This window comes from Pollicipes pollicipes, unplaced genomic scaffold (assembly GCF_011947565.3).
Source record: "Pollicipes pollicipes isolate AB1234 unplaced genomic scaffold, Ppol_2.1 Scaffold_2555;HRSCAF=2994_pilon_pilon_pilon, whole genome shotgun sequence".
Classification (NCBI taxonomy): domain Eukaryota; kingdom Metazoa; phylum Arthropoda; class Thecostraca; order Pollicipedomorpha; family Pollicipedidae; genus Pollicipes; species Pollicipes pollicipes.
In genome coordinates, this window is record NW_023596136.1 from 11,975,362 (window position 1) to 12,000,214 (window position 24,853).

Consider the following 24,853-nt stretch of genomic DNA (forward strand, 5'->3'; position numbering starts at 1 on the left):
TGCGCCTTATTCTTTGACCTGTTTAGGGCCAGACACGTGCTATTGTCAATAGCACCTCAATGGTACAGCCGACAATGAAACACCTCAAAATGAACAAATATAATTTGCTGAAGAAAGGAAACACAACACGCGTAAGCTGTGGTTTTGGTCGATGTGATACTGTGTGTCAGCTGGCACGTGAGCTTTCTATTCTGCCACTGGCGCGCACTTGTGATGCTGTTTCAGTGCGTTTCCGCCGACTCTAGGCGCTGGCTCCGTCCAAAGGGGATGTCAGGTATAGACTGACCCGGTGGAAGTATCGCAGCCGAGGAGCCTGAGCGCAGGGACTGCCTTGATTCTCTCTTGATTTTATTTTGCGTGCCCTTATCGATTGATTAAGTACTAGCGGCGATACATGAATTCTAGCAAAATCGTATGCTTTACTATGCGTCCCTTTATTAGAGCGGCTGTCGCTAGGCTAAGGACAGCCACGACGTATGCAGAGTCCATAGAAGCGCACCACATGGGTAGACGAACACGAACAGGCGGGCGCGGGCTCACCTCCGCCGCACTGTTCGGAGCAGGGCGACCAGGCGGACGTCACCCACGAGTACTCGGAGCTGCCGGCGTCCGCCACCGTCCGCGGCACGCTGTACTCGTACCGGATGCCGGCGTTACGCTCCTGGTACAGCAGCTGGCGGCCGAGGGTGCGACGTCACGTGCAGAAAGTGCCGGCCGACAAATGACAGGTGATCAGGATGAACGTCGGTGTGCAGGGAAGAGTTATGAGGGTGTTTGGCATGAACACGTTCGAGCTAGGGACAAATGCCTCCCATAATCTTATCGGGCATGTGCAGTGTGGACAATGAAGTAAAACAACTTGAATAATGTTGACTTAGCACGTACATTTACCAGTACCAAGAATGGCAGTGCAACGTGATAGCCAAATAGCCTATGCTGAATCGTTACAGAGAGGTAGGGGATGATACAGTGCCGTCAACCTATCCTGAGCCTGGTCTGCCTGGAAGCATTGGACCACTGCGGGTGGGTGGCTTTTCCATATCTAGGCAGCAATTGTGACATGTGACAGCATTAACCATGTCTGTGGCGGCAAACTGGGGCATCTGCTGTCACAATAATGGCCCCAGTGGTGGCGTACATTTCAGCAACGTACAGAGTCACTGTGACACAATACACAGCTTCCAGCGCACTAGAGATACTATTGGTGCAATGCTCAGACACATAGAGGGGTTACGGCGCTACAATGAGCGCACAATTCACGCATTGCGGGGAGTCTCGGTGGCGGTACGTTACTAAACAACACGTAGATAGCCACGGTTATCATGACCCACCACCACGTGGAGGACTTCGTTGGCACAATACATCACGAACACCACGGGGAGAGCCGCGTGTCAGTTATTGTGTCAAGCAGTGCTCGTCCACCGGTGTCGTAGAAGGCATTCGAGGTACACTTCAGATTTCACCACCACGCCAGGGTGATTCTGAGATCCTCAAGGGTCTCAGAAAGCCACAGAAGGCCTTGCTGTTAGCCACGGCAGGTCTCGCTGGTACAAGGCACGACTCACCACCACGTAGAGGGCTTCGCTGGTGGGGCCGAGGGCGCGCACGGTCTCTGGGGAGAAGAAGCCCAGTGGCCTCCGCTCGTAGTGGACCTTGCCGCCCGCGAACTCCATGGTGGTGGGGTAGTCGATCCGCCAGTTGCCGTTCAGGTAGTAATGACCAGTCGAATTCCGGATAGCTGGGGAAACGCGCCATGTGATTGCACGTAAAGAGGTAAAAGGTAGCCACGAACCCCGGGCATTGGTCTTGCGTTTTGTTAGTGTACCGGGCCAAAGTGCGACAGTTTCGAGTTTGAATGAGATTATTTTCAACATCAAACATTGTTCACCAACGTATGGGCAGACCTACACCATCATCGACAGTCCTGAGAAGATTCCAAGCAGCAATGTTATGAACACGACCAGCCCCAGAAGCATACTAAAAGTGAACAGATAATGGCCGTGGTTAACACATGGAGGGCATATGGAGCATAACGGGCTTCGCATACCTAGATAGTTGTTCGTTGCCTTGATCTCCTCGATGATGATGTTCGTGGCCCCCTTTGGAATGAGCAGGATGTCGTTGTAGCCTAGGGGAGGTCACAGAAACGTGAGTCGCTAGACCACCGGCGGTCTAAAATGGCGATGGGAATCTCCCCCCCCCCCCCCCACCCCCGACGCACACCCTAGTCCACTTGACATTCCCGTGGCCCGAGGAAAGGACGCGTTTGAAGCATTGCCAACGCGCCGCTGCACACCAAGCAAGAGACTTGGAAGGTAGATTACGGTGGAACATTGGCAGCCAAAAGTTCGTTTCTCGATGAAGGTCGCGTTTGTAGCCGCAGATGATCAACGTTCTGAACTGGAATTGATAGCAGCTGTCACAAAAGTATACCACGAAAACCCTGCCTCCAGCTCAATTTGTCGACCAGTATTACAGCCCGCTAGAAGGCGGATCACCGCTAGAAGGCGGATCACCGCTAGAGGACTGATCACAGCTAGAGGGCAGGTAAAAGCTAGAGGGCAGATCACAGCTAGAGGGCAAATCACAGCTAGAGGGCAAATCACAGCTAGAGGGCAGATCCCAGCTAGAGGGCAGATCACAGCTCACCCGACTGCAGGTTCTCGGCGTCGAAGACACCGTGGGCGGTGTAGCAGTCGGAGCCGTCGCCGCCGCACACGCGGCACCTGTCCTCCTTCACGGTGGAGCCCAGCATGCGGTCGCAGCCCACTTGCTGGCGACAAGGCGTGATCGTGAGAACGGTGAGATGGCGTCAGTGGGGTCCGTGAGATCGGACATGAGGGTGAGAGTAGGGATGATGTGAGCCCCGGGCATGAGCGCAAGGTGAGTGAGCATCAGCCTAACCCAATGTCACTGTCACTATCTTATTTGTGATCTGGCGTATGGATGTGGACTCGTAATTACACGGCAAAGCGAGTGGGTCCCGGAATAGGTGGACTGGTTGGCCCCATCGACAGTGAAGGTGTCAGGAGGCGCGACCGTCGACCTCTCACGGGCGCGCGTGTCGTAGCATTCCTCGACACGGTGTCGCATTCCCGCCATAGCCATTGGTAGCCAGAACAGAGCCATTTAATCCGATGGGCAGGAGGACTAACATCTGGGTGTTGAGTTACGAGTACGCCTGACAAGACATGCCGTCGGACCGTACAAAACATTAGAAAAAATGGCTGCTGAAGTGAATTAGGGTGTCAAAAGCTGCGCGAGTGGTATGAAAGGAAACAGGTGCAATAAGAGATACACGATGACCTATAAGCTATCACACCCTGGACCAAGATCAACTATCCCCGATTGCAGTCGCTCGCCGTACCACAGAACGGCAGCCGTCCGCGCCAGGCAGGCTCTCCCAGCGTCGGCGCCAGCTCGGTTACCATGCACTGTCCGTCGACGCAGACGTCGAGGCCCTCGGGCCCGCAGCTGGTGCCGTCGATGACCCTCCTCTTGTGCCGGTAGTAGAAGCGCTCGCCCTGCGGCTGACAGTTGAGCTCGCACTGGTTCGGCGCCTTCAGGTACGGTATCCACCTGCCGCAGGCCGGGGCGGTGTCAACAGGGAGTTGAGCTCGCACTGGCTCGGCGCCTTCAGGTACGGTATCCACCTGCCGCAGGCCGGGGGGCGGTGTCAACAGGGAGTTGAGCTCGCACTGGCTCGGCGCCTTCAGGTACGGTATCCACCTGCCGCAGGCCGGGCCGGTGTCAACAGGGGCAGCAGCTCCGGGCATCATTCTGAAGATTCACATGCCTTGTTTTCCAAGAGCTTATTTTCGCGGAGCCTTTTTGAACCCTTGTCGCCTTTAAGGATGTGCACAGTTTGAAATATTGAGCACTGTCAATATCGTCGTCATTTAGCAGTACAACATTGCCTATCCAGAACCTCATGACATATTGAAAGTGCTTACTTCAACATAAAGACTTTCAAGTCATGATGACGATGGTTTAGATTCCCGTCTGGGCGATTTCGACTAGGTTGCTTATGAAAAAATAACTATTTATAACATCGCATCAGAGCTCAAATGTTGCGAAGGCAAATGAATCAGGGTCATGGGGCATGCTGAGGTCACAATATGACTGAGAGTGATGGCTGTGTAGCATGTGGGCACCTTACAGCTGTACCAAGCATACGTGATGCCCACTTCCTACTTCCTATACCTTATCCTGCTTTTTGGGAGCATTGATGAGGAAGACAGAAGAACCCATTTTAAAGATGTGCAGAAAGTGATACCACAGTAAATTTACAGCCACATCCAACATAACATAGCGACCAACATCCGGTCTTACTTGTAGTAGCGTCCTTCAAATGGCAGCCTGTCGAACTCGGTGCACTGCTCCTCCCTCAAGTCACCGGACCCTCCGGGACAGGGCTGAAACGCCAACACGCGCTCATGGTCCCGGTCGTACCCCGACATCCGCGACACAGCATGGACATCAACGAAAAGGCCCAAACATCACCGACACAGTACCGACATGAGGTGTATTACACCTACACATTACAGACATCAGGTACACAGCACCGACATCCGCGATAAAACACCGACGTCAGCGACACAGTACCAACATTAGGTCACAACATCGGCTCAGCACCAACATCGGCGATGCAATACTGACATAAGCGGCACAGTACCGACATCAGGTACACATTACCGACATCAGCGACACGGCTCCGACGCCAGCGACACTGCTCCGCCATCAACGACACGGCTCCAGGATGGACGACACGGCTCCGACATCAGCGACACGGCTCCGACATTAGCGACACGGCTCCGACATTAGCGACACGGCTCCGACATCAACGACACGGCTCCGACATCAACGACATGGCTTCGACATCGACGACAGTCAGCGGATCACAGATGCATCCGCGCATTCTACGCAAGCTGAACAAAAGCAAATAATCTGGGAAAATGCATCGTGGCAAATTTCAGCCGAAGCAAATCATTGCCAATAATGAGTCACATATGTTACTCACTCCGTGAAATGACACCTTCTGTAGTCTAGACATGCTACTATGGAGCATCACATGGCTAAAGTCTCGGACATTTAGAAAGTGATGACTGCGATAGGGTGGTATAAGGAGCAAGATGCCCTTTTACCAGTAATCCGCCCCTTATGAAATCACATGCATCAAATCGAACTACCGTCCCCGGCATTTATTGAGCTGCGAATTGGGTTAAAGTGATTGGAAAATCAACGTCGAAGTATGCATGTGAGCTTAAGGTTATACTTTGTGCAGTAGTCTAGATGACATATCAGATCTGTTTCCACTGTCATCTACGATGTAACCGGTTAACTTAATATCAAGGAACAAATCACATGCCAAGATATCAGACAGCCCAGCACGCGAACGCTCGGCCCAGCAGAGTATGTGTTTCTCACCTCAATGTTGCAGGAGATATACTGCTTGTTTGGTCCAGTGCAAGACGACGAGCCATCTGGCCTGGAACCGTCAGGTCGGATGTCAGATTAACAGTTTCCAATGGTCCTTCTCCCAAGAAAACACAACGCGATTGCACCACCAATCAGGGGAATCGGCTGTGTCATCAAGCACACTCGGGACGAAGAGGAGCACGTGATAAATCCAAACCAACGTGCTTGGTGAAGCGTAAAGTGTAAACGGAGGTGAATCTGAAATTACGCAGCAGAACTGAGGAAGTTTACCAAATTTCCACCAGTGGCGGAGATCAACGTAAACATTTCAAGCGACTTCGAAATATTCTTGTCATACAGCCTTACAGCACCTGACATGGAGTACCCTTTCTATAAAGCTCAAGGCTCAGAACCCGGCCTGACCTGACATACGCCATCTCTCAGTTTAGAAACAAAATTACCACGGACTAGACTATGATACTTTACATGGAACGTTGCAACGGAACAAATAGTTGAAGGCTATTTGTACACCTCACCACTCGTCCTGAGTCAGCTGAACCTATGAGGTCTTACTTCTCCCTCTGGCAGCGCCGAACCTACCTGAAAGATCAACCCCTCGCATCGACAAATCCGGACCTTGAAGGTCTCACCTCAGGTCCTGGCAGCGTCGGACCTGAAAGGCCTCACCTCTCGTCTTGGCGCACCGGCCCTGAAAGGTCTCGCCCAGCGCCGGCCCTGGAAGGTCTTGCCTCTCGTCCTGACAGCGCCGGCCCTGGAATGCTCACCTCTCGCCCCGGCAGCGCCAGACCTGGAAGGTCTCATCTCTCGTCCTGACAGCGCCGGACCTGGCAGGTCTCACCTCTCGTCCTGACAACGCCGGGCTTGGCAGGTCCTGGCAGTGTCAGACCTGGAAGGTCTCACCTCTTACCCCGGCAGCATCGGACCTGGAAGATCTCACCTCTCGTCCTGGCAGCGCCGGACCTGGAAGGCCACGCCGCCGCCACAGGAGCGAGAGCAGGGCGACTGCGTGCCCCAGATGCCCCAGGGGCCCGAGTCCTGCGCGGCCGAGTAGGCGTACACTTGACTGCTCTGCTGCCGCTTCAGCCGCCGCTGCACGTTATGGCGGATCCGGTGCTGCAGGCGGGCAGAGCATACGTTGCCACACTCAAGCAAGGCCAGACCGACAACGGGGACGGAGCGACTGGGATTGGCGATGTATCGACCAGCGCTGCCGAGGTGATTCAACTCTGATGGCAAGTTGGTGCTGCCGGTTCCATGATTAAGATTACCGGACGAAGCGAAACGTGACACCCGCCGCTAGGGAATTCCCGCGCAGGCCGCCTTTTATATCGGGGCTGAGATAAGGAAAAGATGCGTTGCTTATGTTTCCCCGTGTGATAACAATAACTGCATACACCATTGTCGTCGCATACCTTCCTTCTCGCCATCACAGTGCTCTGCTGAAGCTCTGCGAAGATCATCGCCAGCAACAGCAGCCATCTGTGACAGAGAAAGCAGATGCACCCGGTTAGTGTTTGATAGGATGGATCTAACATTGTCAGATGACGCTGGAGCTTAGCTGCAGGTTTTTCTGTATTTAAGAAAGCTTTTCTTGCAGTTATCTCCCCAGTTTGCACTTAGTTCAGAACCCCGCCAAGCAGGATCCTGCTGAACCTAAGCCGTTGTTCGTGCCCTGAGCCGGCCACTCAACACAGGCCGACACAACACTAACATGCGATTGATCGCGTGGTTTTCTCTGACCTTTCAGCAGGCGAGACTGCAGAGGTATTTAGGTGCTGTGCGGTGGTAAGGCGTGACCGCGCCGTGCAAGGCTACCGTCTTTGTCTAGCTGTCAGCTGACCTTCCCCGCCAGTCGGACTGAATAATGTGTCCGTCGCAGGACGTGTGCCTCAATTTACGGTTTTGTGGAAATCGGGCCATTAGAGGTGGATGGGAGAAAAGGGATTGTAGAAGGCTATGACACCTTGTATTCCGTGCTTCCAAAGTTGAAATTTCTTCAAAGTGCATACCGCTTGTTCATTACTGCCATTTAACCTACGACATTTTTCACTTTTGTTCTTGGTGTGTAAGCTCAAGAATTCGGGCAGTCTCCACCTAAACACCTAGTATTAGCTGTTCTGATTTCAGACGCAGCGAACGGGCTATTAAAGGTAAATAATACCTCACAGTTTCAAAACTTAAATACTGGCAAATTGTGCAGGAGAATCCTCTTATGTCCTTCTGATCCAACTTCGCTGCGCACTCTGGGAGGATGTGAAAAAGCGTGAAAATTCGGTGCATCGCACTTACGCTTTCTGCTTGGTTTTATGGGGAACACGCAAATAGAAAGAAAGGTTCATAGAAAGACATGTGCCATGGAATTCAAGCTATCATTCATAGACAGCAGGGCTCCTGATGTCCATGACGAACCCGGGCCGAGCTGAACGAAGGCACTGAGGTATCAGGACTGCAATGTGTTGGGAATGCAATGTTTACACACGTTATCTCACGACACACCCGCCAAGATTGCAAGGATAAAAAAGTGCCTTTTCTGTCATCAACGATATTTGGAACCGTCCAAATTGTCACTTGGAGTCAACCTTTCACAAACCGTCGCAACATACCTCTTAATGCGATAAACCACAAGAACAAAGGCGCATTAAATGCAACCGCAGCATAACCTTCAAACATTTTTGTTCGTGAGTTCATTTGCCCTAAGTGTCATTTGCTGACCATGAAACACTGAAAAATGGTTGAGACTAAACCAATCGAATTCAGGTAAAGGCATACTTAAACACAACCAGCCTAAAGGTGCAGCTTCCTATTCAGCTGGGGCAGGGCGGATCCGGGATTTCGTCAACGAGGGGGCACGCAGCAGCATTGTGGGGCTCCATAGAGTTGAGGCTCCTAGAGTTTGGGGCCCCGTCACACAATGTCATTGCATTCCGGTTAGCACATTTTGAGACGATTACGGAAACCCATCTTGCTGTGCGCAGCACTAGAGTTGGGCGTACTACGAATGAATGTTCATAGAGCTTATTCTGCTCAACAGATTATGTCAAATCCTGTAATTTTGAGGCTAAGTATTTCAGAGCAACAGGCAAAGTTAACCCGAGTTGATTGCTAACAACCATCAAAACCGAGCAGGGACTTGATTCCTAGCTTATTTGCGGCTGGCCGGTTGGGGCGACATAGTCAGCTGATGGCAGATGACTAATGCACAATTTTTCCTTTGTTAAAAAGTAGTACAAAATATCTTGGCGTTCAAAATACGTTAAAAATATGATGCACTAGTATACTAAGTGTCACACGCTCAATAGCCACTGGAAATGACACGTTGTCGGCGGCACGTAAAATTACGTTCGCCAATTGCGCGTAAAAAAATCATCGGGACATATCCGACTGCTGCTCTAGGGCGAAGGCCACCACGACCAAAAGGGACGGAACCTGAGCGATCCTGGGTGCCGCAGGAGGCTAACAAAGTGGCCCCCTTCAATAAGTATAGGGTCCTCAGAGCAAGCAAAAGGAAACCAAGAAGAACGTGGTGGGCCCCTAAACGACCGAACTGCTCCGGCGGGCTGAGATATAAGGCCCCGGCCAGAGCACCGTACCGTACCCTCTGAGGAAACGCAGTTATGCGAGACCGTGAGTCCCTTGTGCGATCAAAAGTGCACGGGCAGGCCAACAGAAAGAACCTCGATGGGAGTGAACAGTCCTCCGCAAATGAGATAAAAGGGAAAGAGCCCCGATCAAAACAGAGGGCACCTGAGCATCGGGTGTCTTGCTGCCCTACCTTATATGCGCCTCATCAACAGCACAGGATCGTCCAAGCAAGCCGAAAAAACGAGACTAATATGAAGGGCCCCTGAGCAACCGAGTGAACATTGGCATATGGGGCCCCGGAAAACGCGTGCTGAGCCTTTTGGGCGGATGGGAAGAATCCTTGGAGGACAATCTGCAACGACCAAGAGTGCCCAGGCATGGAAGCAGATAGCGTCCCAACGGCAGCGTTAGGTCCCACGAGAAATGCAAATAGATCAAGGGAAACATGGAAAGCTCCTTAGTGATCAGACTGGCCCGGCAAATGGACATATAGGACCAAGGCAATCAGCAGCGTAATGACTCTAGACAACATAATAAGCCCCAAAATGTGTGGGGTCAGTGTGTGTGGGACAGTGTGTAGTGGTTCCCGACAAGTGCGTGGGGCCCTCCATTCAGATAGGAAGTGCCCAGGACGCAATGTGGAGGGTTCCGAAAGGTGGAGTGTACCCGAAAAAGATATCAGATGACCCCGATAGGAGCACAGGGCCGTAAATTCAAACACCAAGACCGAATGTGCAGGGCTCCCGAACAATCCATTGTGGTCGAGGAAGTGAACAGAGGGGGTCCCCGACGAGTGCGTAGGGCACCCATTCAAATATGACGTGCCCAAAACCCGATGTAGAGGGCTCCCGAACGATCGAGTGTGCTCGAGCAGGTTATCAAACAGACCCCCACAAGAGCGTAGGTCCCCCCCCCCATTCAGACAAGAAGTACCCAAGACCCAGTGTGTATGATCCCTGAAAGACCGAGTACGCCCAAGCAGGCTAACAGATGGGCCCCGACAAGAGCGTAGGGTCCTAAGCAAGCGACATGGAATGGGAAGCGCCCTAGGCCAATGTAGAGGGCCCGGGAGCATATCGCGAGCGTGTTGGTATGTTAACCGGGACCCTCGTAAAGGGCCTCTGAGCAACTGAGAGTTCTCCGGCAGGTTAAGATATAGGGTCCTGGCCACAGTCCACAGAGCCTTTCTGGTGAATGGAAAAAATCCGTGGAAGGACCCTTGACTGACAAGAGTGCCCTGGCACGCTAGCAGGAAGAACCCAGCAACAGCACAGGGCTCTCTGAGAAAAAGGGCAACGTGGAAGGTTCCGTAGCGATCGGAAGGACCCTGCAAGTGGGCATGTAGCCCCCCCCCCCCCCCCAGAAACAGCATAGGCGCTTAGACAGTGTAATGAGGCTTATAGTTTACTATCCACAGCTTTTTCAATCATTGAAGAACTTTTTTCATTTCTCGTCGGCCCCTCACTTTCGCTTGAAACTGTTCTTGGTCGCCTGGAAATCCAGAGATGTCCAATTTTGTTGCGTTTCTTCTTTTTTTCTAAAAAAACTGCACATGGTTGGTTGGCTATGGGCTACCCTGGAGCCACTGAGCCTCTTCGTGGCCCAAGGGGAAGCCATGGCCCGGTGCCCCCCCCCCCCCCCCACACTCTAGATCCGCCCCTGAGTTAAGGGGGAGGCGGCATCGTGCCCCCTAACCAGGAATGCAGTTTCCTGCGTTAACTTATCATTTTTGTCTTTTATTTTTCATTTTTCATAGTTTGGGTGGTTCAGCTGCCCAAAACCTAATTTTGAGAAACACCACCCCTGCGCCCAGCTGTAAAAGGTGTGTCAAATCTGGGTAAAAAACTACTCCGAGTGTATTTCGGAGGCATGCTCAGCCATCTCTTCCCTCTGCACCACCTCCCTTCCCTTTCTCACCCCTGTGTTTTGCAAAATGCATCCCTGCGGCCCTACATTTACCAATAAAATAGTTCTACTACCAGCTTCTGAAACAAGATCACTTTTGGTTGCGTGACGTCATCGTACAACCAGCTGGAAGCGTTGGCGACCTTCAGTATCTTTGCATAATTACCGCCGTTGCAGATTTCGTACTTCCTAACGCGATCCCAAATACCTGCAGCAAAGCACATGCAATATTGACATCAACAGATGCAAGTGTTATTCTGCAATACCCATTCATATTCCCGTAAATCAGACGGTATTTCTTCGCCGTAAGCCTGTTTCGTCAAAAATGTAGGGGGAATAAGGGTAAATTTATGTGCAAATGGTGCTTTGCATTTGCACACACACAACCATTCAAAAAATTTGAATGTGCATGCCAATTTGACGTGCGCAGTAATTCTTATTTATGCTGGACACCATCATTCATTATTTGGCCAATCCATGGACTCATTCACTTGTTCATTTATTCGCCCTCATCCATGCAGTTATCCGCCCACCCATTCATCTATTTCGCCCACAACATTAAACAATTGTCAAGTGTTAGTTGGGTCTGCTCCTCCTAAGAATCTATTTTCCACTTAAGTGTAGAGTGACCTCTGACCGAAATCTAAAATTTGAGATTTGTTGATGGAGCTGATGCATTTATTCAATATGTGCTTGTATGTAAGTCCATACTTTCCGCAATTTGTTACAGTATGGGCTCCGTCACAGGGAGCAGTATCACACAGCAGTGATAGGTACCCACTGAGCTTGCAAAGGTGAACATGTTGGTTTCGCATTGAATTAATTACGTTAAACAAAACTCTCTCAGAATCACTCGCATCCATACATTTAACCAGCTCATTAATTCGTTCGGTCATTCTTTCATTTGCTTTTCCATTTATTCGGTCATGCATGCATTCGGTCATTCATTCATTCGGCCACGCATTCATTCAGCCCTATGAATTCATTCAAGAAAACGCGCTCAACTATCGCTCATACAATTGTTTTATCTTCCGCATTTCATATTCATTTCATTCATTTTTTCATTTCATTTCATTCATTCAATCATATGTTGTCTATGTATACATTCTTTCCGTTTTTCTTTCACCCATCCATTCATTCATGCGCTAATTCATTCATTCATTCATTCATTCGTTGTTCGTTCGTTCGTTCGTGCGTGCGTTCGTTCGTTCGTTTCGTTCGTTCGTTCGTTCGTTCGTTCGTTCGTTCGTTCGTTATTTCGTTCGTTCGTTCGTTCGTTCGTTCGTTCGTGCGTGCGTGCGTGCGTGCGTGCGTGCGTGCGTGCGTGCGTGCGTGCGTGCGTGCGTGCGTGCGTGCGTGCGTGCGTGCGTGCGTGCGTTCGTTCGTTCGTTCGTTCGTTCGTTCGTTCGTTCGTTCGTTCGTTCGTTCGTTCGTTCGTTCGTTCGTTCGTTCGTTCGTTCGTTCGTTCGTTCGTTCGTTCATCTACTCATTCACACGCTTAATCATCCGGCTTCCAAAGGCAGCCCTTACATGTGTCTGATGGGCTCCGCTGCCGGTGGCCAGTGCGCTTCCACTTCATTTCCCAGCTAAACGCAATGAAAGTTCCAGAGGTATCCCACATTAAGCGTGTGGGTATGAATGATTATACACATCTCTGGGACTGAAACAGTTTTTTTTTTTGTCTTAAAGAGAGTGTTCGTCCATTTGATCATGTTTTAAAAACACACTCTAGTGAAACCCCAGAATCATTTACGTCTAATAATAGCAACTAACAGTGCCGCTACAGCACTATCAAGACATAATAAAGACACGTTGTAATCATCTTCGTGACCAAATTACGCTGTCAACGCTTTGAAACAGTACCACACTTTTTCCTTGCAGTAGCCACGACCGCTGTCCTCATGACGACGGTAAAATCTGTTGATAGTCGTCAGCTGTCACTAAATGATGTTAGCACATACAAAAGCTTGTGATAAGCACAGCGGGCGGCAAGAGACAGCTACCGAGAAACGGATTGGTTGAAGTTTGAGCCAGTGCGTCACTATAGACCATGTGATACTATTAAGCCAGAGTGCGTTTCGAAAAGAGCCACAGTTGGAAGTGCCATAGATGAGAAAGTAAAGACAAGCATAATATTTTATTGAATTCACGGGATTAGCTTCACATTCTCGTTTATTGCTTTGTATAAGAAGTGTTTTCAAGTTTTCGTAGCATTTATTACACAAACATCTTGACAAATTAGTGTGTTGCAAACATGAGAGCACACACACATTGAAAAGGCAGGGAAATCAGGTGAATTACTTCATAGCGTAGAACATGGAGGTCAATGACATTTCTCCCGCAGGAGCGGCAACTTCAAATAAAAACTGAGCTATTTAGAGCGATTTCGAGAAAACTGGTTGTATTTATCAAATCGTACGCGTCTGATCTAATAATGCTTGTGAAGTACCAAAACGGTGTCAAAATTCCTTTAACTGACCCCAGATGCATGCATTCACGCAGTTCACCTAGCCCAGAATCTCTACACCAGTGCAAGGACGACCCGTTCGGAAATGCTGGCTTACCATCCGCCTCCTATGCTTGTCACTATACGTCACTGTTTACCTCCGACTCGCTGCTAATTTTATCTAACTTCCGTCTTCATTACGTTGACGGCGATCAGTTTCTGATCGTTTCCTAACGCTGACCAGACGTATGCGTATCATGTCCGGCGCATTGACACATGCCGTTTAGTAAAAGGTCAAAATTTGTAATGCCCAGTGTGGAAAAAGGTGCCTTTCCATCCAGATTCTAACACAGGCACCTCTCCTCAAGCATTCAATTCAGCGCCATCTGCCTGGCACACCAGACAAAGGTGCGCTTGAGATGGTAGCCGCCAGAGGCTCTGCTGGCGCAGCCGCCACGAGGCCAGACCGACGCCTCAGCCCGACATGGGGCGGCAGCACAGGTGAGGTGGAGGTCGCAACCGGCTACGCAATGTGAGACGACTGGCCTGGATCACCTCCATGACCGGCTGAAGTCCAGGCTAGGCGGGTAGACGGGCGCTGCCGAACTGTGGCAGCACCGTCGGACTTCCGCAAGTGAGGAACTGAAGACAACAGCCACTGAAACTCGTTCGTGATCTGGCGTGCGTTCGCCAAGAATTCCTTATTCCTGCTTCATCCTGCACCATCGCGACACCTCGTTTATGCGCGGCAGGCTGCATGCATGAGCTGTAAATGAGCCCAAGCGTCACCTGGTGGGGCACCGCCCGACCACCGCGCACAAACACTGCATGGAGGTCCTTGCGTGGTCTAAGCCTCGTTGGATGTATCTCCAGGTGCTCTAAGGTCCGCCCACCGCCATCCACTCTAGCTCATAGCCCATAGCTTGGAAATATGCATGACTGGCCGGAAGAGCTCTTATCCAGACAACTTAGACCTGGCCTGGTGTGTATGCGGTCTGATACGATCAGTGACTTAGATCCGCGATCTAGATCTGCCCAGGCAACATGTCAAGCAAATGGCTTGAATGACTTACAAGTCTAAGTCAAGGACAGTGCTGGCTTTACAACGTGCATGATAGGTTTGCAGCATCCATGGCATTAGCAGGCACACGAGTTATGGAAAAACCAAAAGGAAGGAATGTGATTCATCCGTCGCTTCCAGTGGAGATCTGTTTAAGCGTGCTCATGACGTGTCCAGATTATGAGACCGGAGATGGGGGAAGATACGGCGCGCACTGTTGTTTTGCTATGAATCGGCACGACACAGCCCTCGGCCATTTCTCGTCGCCGGTATGCAGCAGCCAGCTGACGCGTAACGCCCGCAGACTGGTCATGCCTGCGAATGTTGACGACCAGTCATGTTTTCAAAGCAGACAGCGCTAAGCCGAATCGCACACCAGAATGACGGAAATCCGTCCACAGCTGGACACGGCTTATCAGCTGAGGCCCGGGTCGGCCACGTCTCCATTACAGCCAGGCCGCCCACGCCGCGCCGTCTGGCAGCGTCACGTGCCGTCTAGCAGCGTTACGTCCCGTCATCCGAGCCCCCAGAGGACCGTGCAGATATAGCTTCCACGGGCAACGCTGCTGTTCAGATAGCATTAATGCGCAGCCGGAACGCGACATTCCACTGAGCACTAAAATCGCAAATAACTATTTCTACCCAAAACGACTACCAGGAATAGAAGTTTGTCATAGTCCTTTATATACACCGCATGAGCCTCAACATATATTTATATCTCCTCAGAACAAGAGATGTTATGTTCAAGTCATCAGTGTCGCGAAGAGGCTTGCCGAACTTCGTGAACGGCTCTGACACATCATCAGAATGTGAGCACCTTTGTAAAATGCGGATCAGGCGAGATGTTCGCGTCTTACAGAAAACCTTCATAGCTATGTATCTCACGATGCCTTCCAATTTATTTGGGATACTTGTGCGTAGCATTTAGACCAGAATGCGGTTCCATTCATCGTAACTGAATCAGAAAGCTTTGTAGCCGTGCCCTGAAAACTGTTTCATGCATTGCAACAATATTTTTTAATCGGAACTGTATTTCAATGGGCATCAGACACTACATCTCTGTGTGAGAGTCATTGTCTACATCATACGCTGTTTCGCTGTTTAGTATGAGTACTCGTGCTGGGCTTCCGAAGCCGTCGCGCTCAAGAGTGGTCGTGGCCCAACCCGCCGGCGGTCTCCGAGCTCCTGCCCGTCCGAGGGCAGGCTCTTGGCCAGCTCGTGGCCCAACCCGCCGGCGGTCTCCGAGCTCCCGCCCGTCCGAGGGCATGCTCTTGGCCAGCTCGTGGCCCGACGCGCCGGCGGTCTCCGAGCTCCCGCCCGTCCGAGGGCAGGCTCTTGGCCAGCGCGTGGCCCGACCCGCCGGCGGTCTCTGAGCTCCCGCCCATCCGAGGGCAGGGGCTCTTGGCCAGCTCGTGGCCCAACCCGCCGGCGGTCTCCGAGCTCCCGCCCGTCCGAGGGCAGGCTCTTGGCCAGCTCGTGGCCCGACGCGCCGGCGGTCTCCGAGCTCCCGCCCGTCCGAGCGCAGGCTCTTGGCCAGCGCGTGGCCCGACGCGCCGGCGGTATTCGAGCTCCGGTCTGCCCAAGGGCAGGCTCTTGGCCAGTTCGTGGTCCAACGCGCCCGCGGTCTCCGAGCTCCCGCCTGCCCGGGAGCAGCCCTCCGACAGCTCAAAGCGCCTCTAGGCGCGGGGCCGACCTCGCCGCGTCGCCGCAGCTGCCCGCCCGGCCGCGCGCCGCGCCGCAGCGTGACAACGGAAACCGGATGCCTCGTGGCGGCACGTGCGCGCTGTCGGCCCGCCGCCCCCGCCGACGGCCGGCGCCGCGGAAGTTCGAACCGATAGGCGTGTTCGCTTCCGGCAGAAGTGGCCCAGTTCACGGCGGAAGCGTCCGCGAATGGCAGCTCATGGAAAACCGCCGCCGCTTCGCCAAAAACGGACTACAGGTTGAATTGGACGACGCGACTTATGTAATGGTGGTGGGCGGGCATTCGTACTGAAGATAGAAGTCCAAGGGCACGTACGACGGTGGATCGGTCCGTGGGTGGCGTCATTAGGATGTTTACATTCGGGAAAGTCAGCTCCGCATGAGTCTCTGAGCTGAGCTGCTAATCAATCATAATCTGTAAATGACTAGGGAGCCGGTGGCTTCTGTAACAGGGTTAATCTAAGTCTTTACATAAATATTGTGGCATAGTGGAATATCAGAATAATAGTGGTAGTTGAAGGCCGTAGATCGTAGTAAGATCGTCAACAGTGGTGGCAAAATGTAAAGCAACACCAAATTAAAGGCACTTTATTTCCAGCACAGTCTGCCTTCAGGCGCGTTGGAGACTTGACACATGTATGCGCATTAAGCCACGAGACTCACTGTTTCCAAGTCATGCAGTTCCTTGACGCCAATGGTGAACATGCGAAAAAAGCACAGCTACAAGGGAAACCCAAAGCCTTCTCTATCTGGAAACTAGGCCGGCCTGGCTAAAGCCGAGTCTATGCCACTGCAAACAGGACCTGCATTTGGGCCAGCATCGCCTCGCGACCAGATCAATTTCACCGGGCAAAAGTGGCACCAAGTATGATAGCAGCGCAATCTTCCCAAACCATAACCAGACCTAGTTCCGGATATCGAGTACGAAATGCCCAAACGTCTTTTTAACAAATCACGCCATGGGCGCTTCAAATTCCGCCGCTGTATAATGTTGAAGACACTGCAGAGACTGCCGGCAAGGAGATGAAAGACTGGAAGAATCGTTCAGCCGCTTAGCGTTTTGCTTTCGCGAACTCCTCGTTCCTTCTATCAAACTCTCCAACTCAGTGACGAAATGTCGCGCTTCAAATGTGGCGCTTCGCTAGCAGGGCGCGCGAAGCGCCTGCTATACACACACTGGTTGTTTTGTAGCAGACTTCCTCAGCATCTCCGGAATCCGGCGGGGAGTGCGGCCGTCCCAGATAACAGCTCAAGACGCACAGCACAACAAGTCATCGGTTAGGGAGGCCACGGAGCGGGACCGTCGCGACGCGTGGTACATTCGGCTGCAGTTCCGCTGTCGCAGAGACGTGCGAGGCATTTTAATGTCACCGACAATCTCAGACAGCCGCGTGCCCAACAAACCTGCACAGCCAGTTACACGTTCAGACACTGTCAGAACTGTCTGATGAGGTCATCAGCTGCCGTTCGGGTGCGTTCGAGAGCAGGTCGCTGCCAAAGCCCGGCGGCCAGCGAGTTGCCTCTTGTGGATTCTGCGGAAAGGTTGTTTCTCTTTACTGACGGCCGTCCTGGCACGTCCGCTTTCCCAGTGGATGGACGACAGACCCCGTCTTGCATCGTAGCGCTTAAGAGAGGCCGTGCTCTCGATGCGTCCGCTCCAGCACCGGCCGCCGCGAGACGCTCTGACGTATTGGACACCTCTCAGAAGGGCCGGACGCGTCGGCGGTGTTGCCGTGTTTCCGAGGGGAGCCTGAGCGACGCCTGGTCAGCCAGACAGCCCGTCTGTGCGCGGCAGACGGCTCTCCTTCATCAGCGAGCAAATCTGATGAAACGGCCGTTTGACGGAAGTGGGTCAGTGGCGATCAGTGCCTGCTGGGGGGTCGGGCAGCGCTCTTGACAGACTTGACAGCGCTCTTGACCACCAGACAATCTGGCGTCCCCGTCACTTCAAAGGCTCAACTTAGCGGCGGGCGTCTTGGACGGGTTACAAGATGTTTAGACGGGCGGCTTGTGGGGTCAGGCCACGACAGCGACTCAGAATGATGCCACAGCGAGACGACAGAGCGCGGCGGGTCGACCGGAACACTCTGCCCTCTCGATGACATCGTCCAGTGGCGGCCAGACCGCGCAGAATCCCCTCCGTCATCACTTCCCGGTAACAGGGATGGGGTGGTCTGGTGCACGTGTGGCTCCGCAGACGGCCGACTGCGCTGCCGCCGTCTCCGCACACCCTTTCAATAAGCGCGAGTCAGACGGTGCGGCGGCGGGCGGCGGCCGCGTGACGCAGCACGTGTGCAGAGAGGGTGTCTGTCAGCCGCCGTGTGTGTCGGACGGGGTGACTGCCCGCCCCGCCGGCGTCCGTCGTCGCCCGGTGGGAGTGGCGGGCGTGTTTTGCACGGCGGCTCAGCTTTGTTGAGCCCTCGAGCCGCATGGAGGGCGAGCCCCGTTACAAAAGACATAAGCACTGGCAGGACACCGTACCCGCTCCCGGTCCACCGACCGCTCCATCGAACTCGTCACCCACGCATCCCTGATCATGATTCTCCCGAACAAATCTTATGTCCCCTGATCCCTGATCAGGTGATCCCTGCGGAACCGGACGAATCCTTATCCCACGATCCCCGTACCCCTGACAGCAGCACCGCCGTAACCCTGACCGGACGACCGACGTACTCTTGTTCATACAACCCCCGTACCTCTGACGAGACGACCCACCCACCGACCGGATGTCTGACTCATCTCCTGCCCGAACAAGGAACCCCTCCTAAGGCTGGCAGCGAAGCAGACGGTGGCGCCCTGCCGTGGAGACCCTCCCGCGACCTCTCACCGGCGGCTCAGCTGTCGCGTGGCCGCGCCGAACCGGCGGCCATACGCGGTCGTTTCCATGGCGATGGCGCCGGCGTCGGCGGCGGGTCTGCAGCGGCATGCCGGGCCCGAAGGGTCGCGACGCGTCAAGATGGATGGGCGGAGCCGGGGCGCACCGAGGGGCTACGGCCGGCGGGGCCCGCAGCCCGATGGCTTCCAGATGCGACCGACGGGGCCGAAACGGACCGTGCTGGGACAAATAAATCCTGGAAGGTCTGAGGGCGGGAGCGACGACCTTGGACGCGGCCCTGTCGCACCGGCGCTGTGACGTCTGGCGCGCGTACGTTTGGGGCGGACAGGGGGACAACCATACGGAGAGAACGCCAACCACTGGGTCCGTTCGGAAATGTTTAGCGCGTGTATTGCTGGCTGACAGCTAACACGTACCCTCCTTTTTCCTCTGGCCGGGGATTAGAATGTAAATATGAGTTTCGTTCATGACTTAAACAATACGACCGGCATTTTTGATGGCAGGTACGCTCCCGAAAGACATGCTTCACTGGCTTTAAACTTGAACTCTGTACGCGTTATGTATTATAATTTCATTGTATAGCATGCGGCATTGTTCTCCCAAAGTAATACAAACCATTGAAACATCGGGATAACCGATGAAGGAGCGTCGAATCATTACACTAGTGGGCTTTGTCGTGCAAAGTAACACCTGGTGGTAGTAGGCGGCATGGGAAGTCAGGGCGACCAAAATTGAATTAATGGTGCGGTATGTGGCTAGAGCTGTTGTTGATGATAAAAGCCCAGGTCTCCAAAATGAGTACGCATATCAGTGAGCTGAATCAAGATTATGCCCAGCAGGTTCACTTCAGAGGTAGTATTTTTAACCCTGCATGTTTTGCGACGCTCAACGGTAGAAGTAAACTAGTGTTTAGTTATGTGGGGTCGTACAACTATACATGCCTTTACCTTTCACGTGATGGCATCGCATAGAACCATAATTATCAGGCACAAACGTAACGTAACTGATGTGAAACATTCCTCTAACATTTTGACGATACTAATGCAAACAAACGACAGGTGAAGGTCTTCTATAGCAAATCAATTTTTCGCGTCTCGATTTCAGCACTACAATACAATTATGATAGCAATACAATAAAATCAGACAATACAATCATGGCTCTGCACATTTTGCACTGGTTGAGGGGAATTATGTGATGTCTATGCTTGTTAAGAATATGGGTGGGCATTGTGAAAGTAAAGGAATGCAAAGACTGCACGGCAGGCATGCTGGCCTTTTTGTGGTTAGTGCATGGTGCACTGGTAAATTGATTAATCGCTGCCCGAAATGGGTGCAATACGATGTCTTGTTGCCTGGTCCGATGTAGTTCTTCCTTCGTGATGGTTTCCAAGAATCGAAGATGATAAATGACACCCATTAATGGCAGGCATTAAAGATAAGCATTTACGTTCAATGCCATTTCCAAACAAAGTAATGTTAAGCCAACTAGAGAAACTGCACCTTGAATGCTCCTCAGGGAGTTGCTACTCTAGTTATTACTCAGGGAATTGCTAGTTCAACACTTCACCGCCCGACTCGTCTCACTTGCGAGCCATACTGCAGATTGAACGAATCTCATGTTAGCCATGAAAACATTCCATCTTGAGTGCCCGGTCCCGTCATCACCCGCCGTCGTTTTCTGGAAGCTACCATATTCGTGGCGAATGATCACAGCTTCAAGTAGTTGTTAGCAACAAACTCGATTTATTAAAATTTGTTCTGTATAAACTTGTACTATTCCCTCGCAAGCTCTTAGAAAAGGAATAGTGTTCATCTATAACTAATATGGAAAACGGAAAACGTAACTGAAAAAGCAACAGAAGAACACAACTGGAGACTCAGTTAGGTCTCATGGACCCGGTGCCGCATGTACACGAGGCCAATGCATTCGGGCGGAATCATATCGATAAGAGTGTGAGTCTATGTGAGCATCCGTTCACGCCCCTTGTGAGAGAACCATGGATCGGCCCATTCTGGGACGCTTCTGGGCATTGATGTCGGACCTTGGCAACCAGAGCGGATGGATACGCGAAACCGACTGCATGGAGGAGATGAATGTGTCTTCTCCCAAAACCTGGGCAATACCAACACAGTTCGGTCTATACGTTCGTCCTTAATTGACGGGAAAATGGCCAAAGCTACTACTTTCCGAAACCAATTAAAATAAAAAACTCAGCTTACTCCCAAACATCTCCAAAACATCTCAGTGTATAATCGTCGGATCGGGAAACGTTTGGGCGCCCATCGATAGCTTTGGTGCATTTTACCCAGTAATCGGCAAGGTCACATATTTCACGCGAATGATAATGTGTAATCACACGTCATCACAGGCAGGCGAAATGCTTAAAAGGTCATCAAACTCTTGGAGCGACGTTCAGGCCCGCGAGCCAGCGTGGTGGCTTCAAGTCGGTAGAAGATGAAACAACCAAATAACTATGTTTCAAATCATATCATGGTGCTAAATAGTCAAGATAAATATCAGGTCAGTCCAATGCCCGGTCATTCACCAAACAGTTTTGTCTGTTGATCCAGTTTTTAAAGCACACGGTCGCAGGCGGTCTGAAAATGTGTCAGTTATGTCGAGTCATTTGTCATTCGACGGTGACCTGGTGTAACCCCATATGCACGCCTGGTCCCGGATGGCAGACAAAACCAACATTTTACGAATTACACCAAAGCGATGCAGTACGAGAGAGGAAGCTGCGTGTACTCCATGCAGAGGCAAAAAATCGACGAGTAACCCGTTGACCTGATCGATCACTGAAAAACAAAAGTCTCTAAGGAGGCATCGACTTCATTAATGGTCAGGGACCGCCAGTTTTGTGAGCTTGCCTCGCGCAGTTTGGAGGTTATTTCAGAAACTCAGAGTGGTGTCGGGTTATCTGTAGCCACCAGACCGCCGCGGGTTAAAGGACCACCAAAAACTAATCGCGTGAAAACACCAAGCCTTCTTTCGGGCAAGTCAGTCTATAAGGGTTATCCCGAGCCAACCTACATACAACATGAGCGATAACAGTGATATCAATGCAATTTGTATTCTGTCCTCGATCTATCAGGACAGGCAATGGAAGTCCGAAAGTGGTGACACTGAATGTTGCAAGTGCCAGTCAACCCCCTGCAATGAGCGAAGGTGAAATTCCCACAGCCTACGTGTTGAGTCAGCGAGGCTTCATGGGGCAGCTGTCTTTTCATCGTTCCTTAGTGTTAGCACGAAAGAGGTGTGTGATGTATTGAATTTTGTTTGAAGTGTGTTTTCGCCAACTAGCATGAGCACTTCAGTAGACGGGAAGCATTTGGGCTTCATATGCCATGTAACTTATGCTCAGCCCGACACATGCCAGTCCTTTTCTTTTTCTCCGCAGCTCTCTTACACAAAGCTTCTCGGAGCCTGATGAGGCACCTGCAAGCCAGCGTCCAATCCGGAAATTGGAAGAGCCTGGCGGTGGCAGCGGAACCCGCTGCCCGCTGAATGGCGCATTGTGCTGCTGCCGCTGCCACTGCGAAGTCACGTTATGTTGTCATCCCGGCGCCCCGGCCCGTGGCGACACCCAGAGCACGGGAAAGGCCCGCGGAAACCAGGCACGCCGGCAGGGGTGCACAAACTCTGACAGCTCATCTCGGCTGGCAGCCACGTTCAGCAGAATAACATATCGCATCTTGCCAGCGCGCTTCGGAATCGCAGATTAACACAGCCTAATGCAACCCGACTTTGAAAGTTCTCCATTTCGACTGCGTTTCCGATCTACCGCCTACTTACGGAGTACAAGACTGCTGGGCTTCGGCGGCCACCCGACACCGGTGTTGGCGCGAAACCGGAGCGGGTTCGTGCCAAGAGCAAAGCTTGCACCCTCACACCCACCGCACAGAGCCAAAGTGCGCCGGCGTGGCTTCCGCATACTTTGTGCTGCAGCGACCGCGCTGCGAAGTGGTGGCTGATGAGTAACGGTGGACCATTGTGGTCGTAAGCGCTCGTCTTTGCTACCAGCTGGACAGCATGCGGCGTTTGCACCCAGCTGGTATTAGACGCGGTCTGACAGCAAGCGTTTTCCTATAAGAAAGAACGTAAATGGATGTTCGAAAGCTTGCTCGTCATCAGATGTTCTTCTTGCTCCGGTAATGATGAAAAAATGAACCAACCATCACGCGGTAATGATTTGGTGCATCACATAGGTGACAGAATTGCTGACGGTAGCGACCGAGGTTTTATAAAACCGTTCTGAAAAACTGCTGCCAGCCATCTAGCTCACTGACAGTGAGAGCAGTACTCCAGGGCTATGCTCAGAAGGGTACCTGTCGCACTTGACCAGCGGTGGCGCTGGAGCGGTCGGGAACTGAGGGTACCGCGGCGGTGTTATGCCACTCGGCGCTATGCTGTGCCCGACGCTGCTGAGGTCGGAGACAGTCCCGGGCCGGTGTTGTGCCCTCGGAGGGCGCTCTGGCCGACGCTGCTGCAGGTCGGAGACAGTCCCGGGCCGGTGTTGTGTCCTCGGAGACCGCTGTGGCCGACGCTGCTGAGGTCGGAGACAGTCTCGGGCCGGTGTTGTGCCCTCGGAGGGCGCTCTGGCCGACGCTGCTGAGGTCGGAGACTGTCCCGGGCCGGTGTTGTGTCCTCGGAGACCGCTGTGCCCGACGCTGCTGAGGTCGGAGACTGTCCCGGGCCGGTGTTGTGCCCTCGGAGGGCGCTCTGGCCGACGCTGCTGAGGTCGGAGACTGTCCCGGGCCGGTGTTGTGTCCTCGGAGACCGCTGTGCCCGACGCTGCTGAGGTCGGAGACTGTCCCGGGCCGGTGTTGTGTCCTCGGAGACCGCTGTGCCCGACGCTGCTGAGGTCGGAGACAGTCCCGGGCCGGTATTGTGCCGTCGGAGGGCGCTGTGGCCGGCGGTGGCCGCCGCCGGGTGGGACGCCGCATCGTTCCCAGGGGATCGAATGTCGGGCCTGGCCCGCTGGCGGCCGCCACCGCCGCCAGGCCGCCGGGGTAATCCGACCCCCGTCGGCCGGCTCGGCAGTCCCTTCTCCCTCTCTGTTACCCCGCCGGCGCGGTGGGCCGCGCGTGTAGCTCGCCCGACGCCGCCGTCTGCACCCCGGCACGTACTCAGAAGGGATTCACGAGGCGCTGGCCGCTACAAGGAAGTGGTCACCACGAGCAGGTGACAAGTGGGCCAGGTCTGAAGTGGACCTGTGTGGGTGAGAGCTCTTACGATTACTGAGGCCTCGAATCATGGGGATATGCGTTCAGCATTGCTGAAGCCGCACGACCAAGTTCGCTCAAAGGCAGCAAAAACTGCTGCCGAGCCGGGGCGGTGGGGCCTTTTTAGTGCACGAGCACTTCCCCATTTCCGGTTAGGCCAAATCTAGCGCGGCATGACTCCGTCGAATGCGTTCAGACGGCTGACAGCTGCAGCCGCAGTGAGCAAACTCGGACGGAGGAAGCGGCACTGCATGACCCGAACACCGGGTAGGGTCACGTCACCCCCTCGGTCATGACATCCGGGTGTGTGGGCTGGCCGTGAACACAGCACACTCGTTTAGGGTGATATGATGAGAAGCATCTTTGATACTGAACTGTGAACACACGTGACGAAGTGAAATTCTACAGATGCTGCCCCGAACAGCGTCCCCCGCGGCCTCAAGGCACCATGGACCCAAACGGCACCTTTTCGCGAGATGTGTGCCGGCGCTGGTCGAAATCAGCCAGGCTACGCATCGCCCAACCTTCACACCCGAACGGCGCTGAGGTGCGTCTTTGATGTTCCCTGCAACCGTCGATTGCAATCTCGGATGTGCAGTCTGTTCCCCGCCTGACCCCTGACCTGACTCCCGCCGGCGCGTGTCGGGTTAATAGCTCA

The 24,853-nt window shown here is 52.9% G+C and overlaps 1 protein-coding gene across 1 annotated transcript in view; it reads right to left on the minus strand.

The window, feature by feature from the left end:
- LOC119108981 (papilin-like) overlaps positions 1–24,853 on the minus strand; it is a 35,740-nt gene that overhangs the window by 2,403 nt on the left and 8,484 nt on the right. Inside the window, exons 2-10 of the mRNA XM_037232532.1 lie at positions 6,852–6,918; positions 6,377–6,552; positions 5,428–5,488; positions 4,333–4,415; positions 3,429–3,579; positions 2,650–2,773; positions 2,048–2,128; positions 1,566–1,738; positions 541–673 (exon numbers count right to left, since the gene is read on the minus strand). Coding sequence (XP_037088427.1) covers positions 541–673; positions 1,566–1,738; positions 2,048–2,128; positions 2,650–2,773; positions 3,429–3,579; positions 4,333–4,415; positions 5,428–5,488; positions 6,377–6,552; positions 6,852–6,918 — 1,049 coding nt within the window. The remainder of the gene's footprint in view (positions 1–540; positions 674–1,565; positions 1,739–2,047; positions 2,129–2,649; positions 2,774–3,428; positions 3,580–4,332; positions 4,416–5,427; positions 5,489–6,376; positions 6,553–6,851; positions 6,919–24,853) is intronic.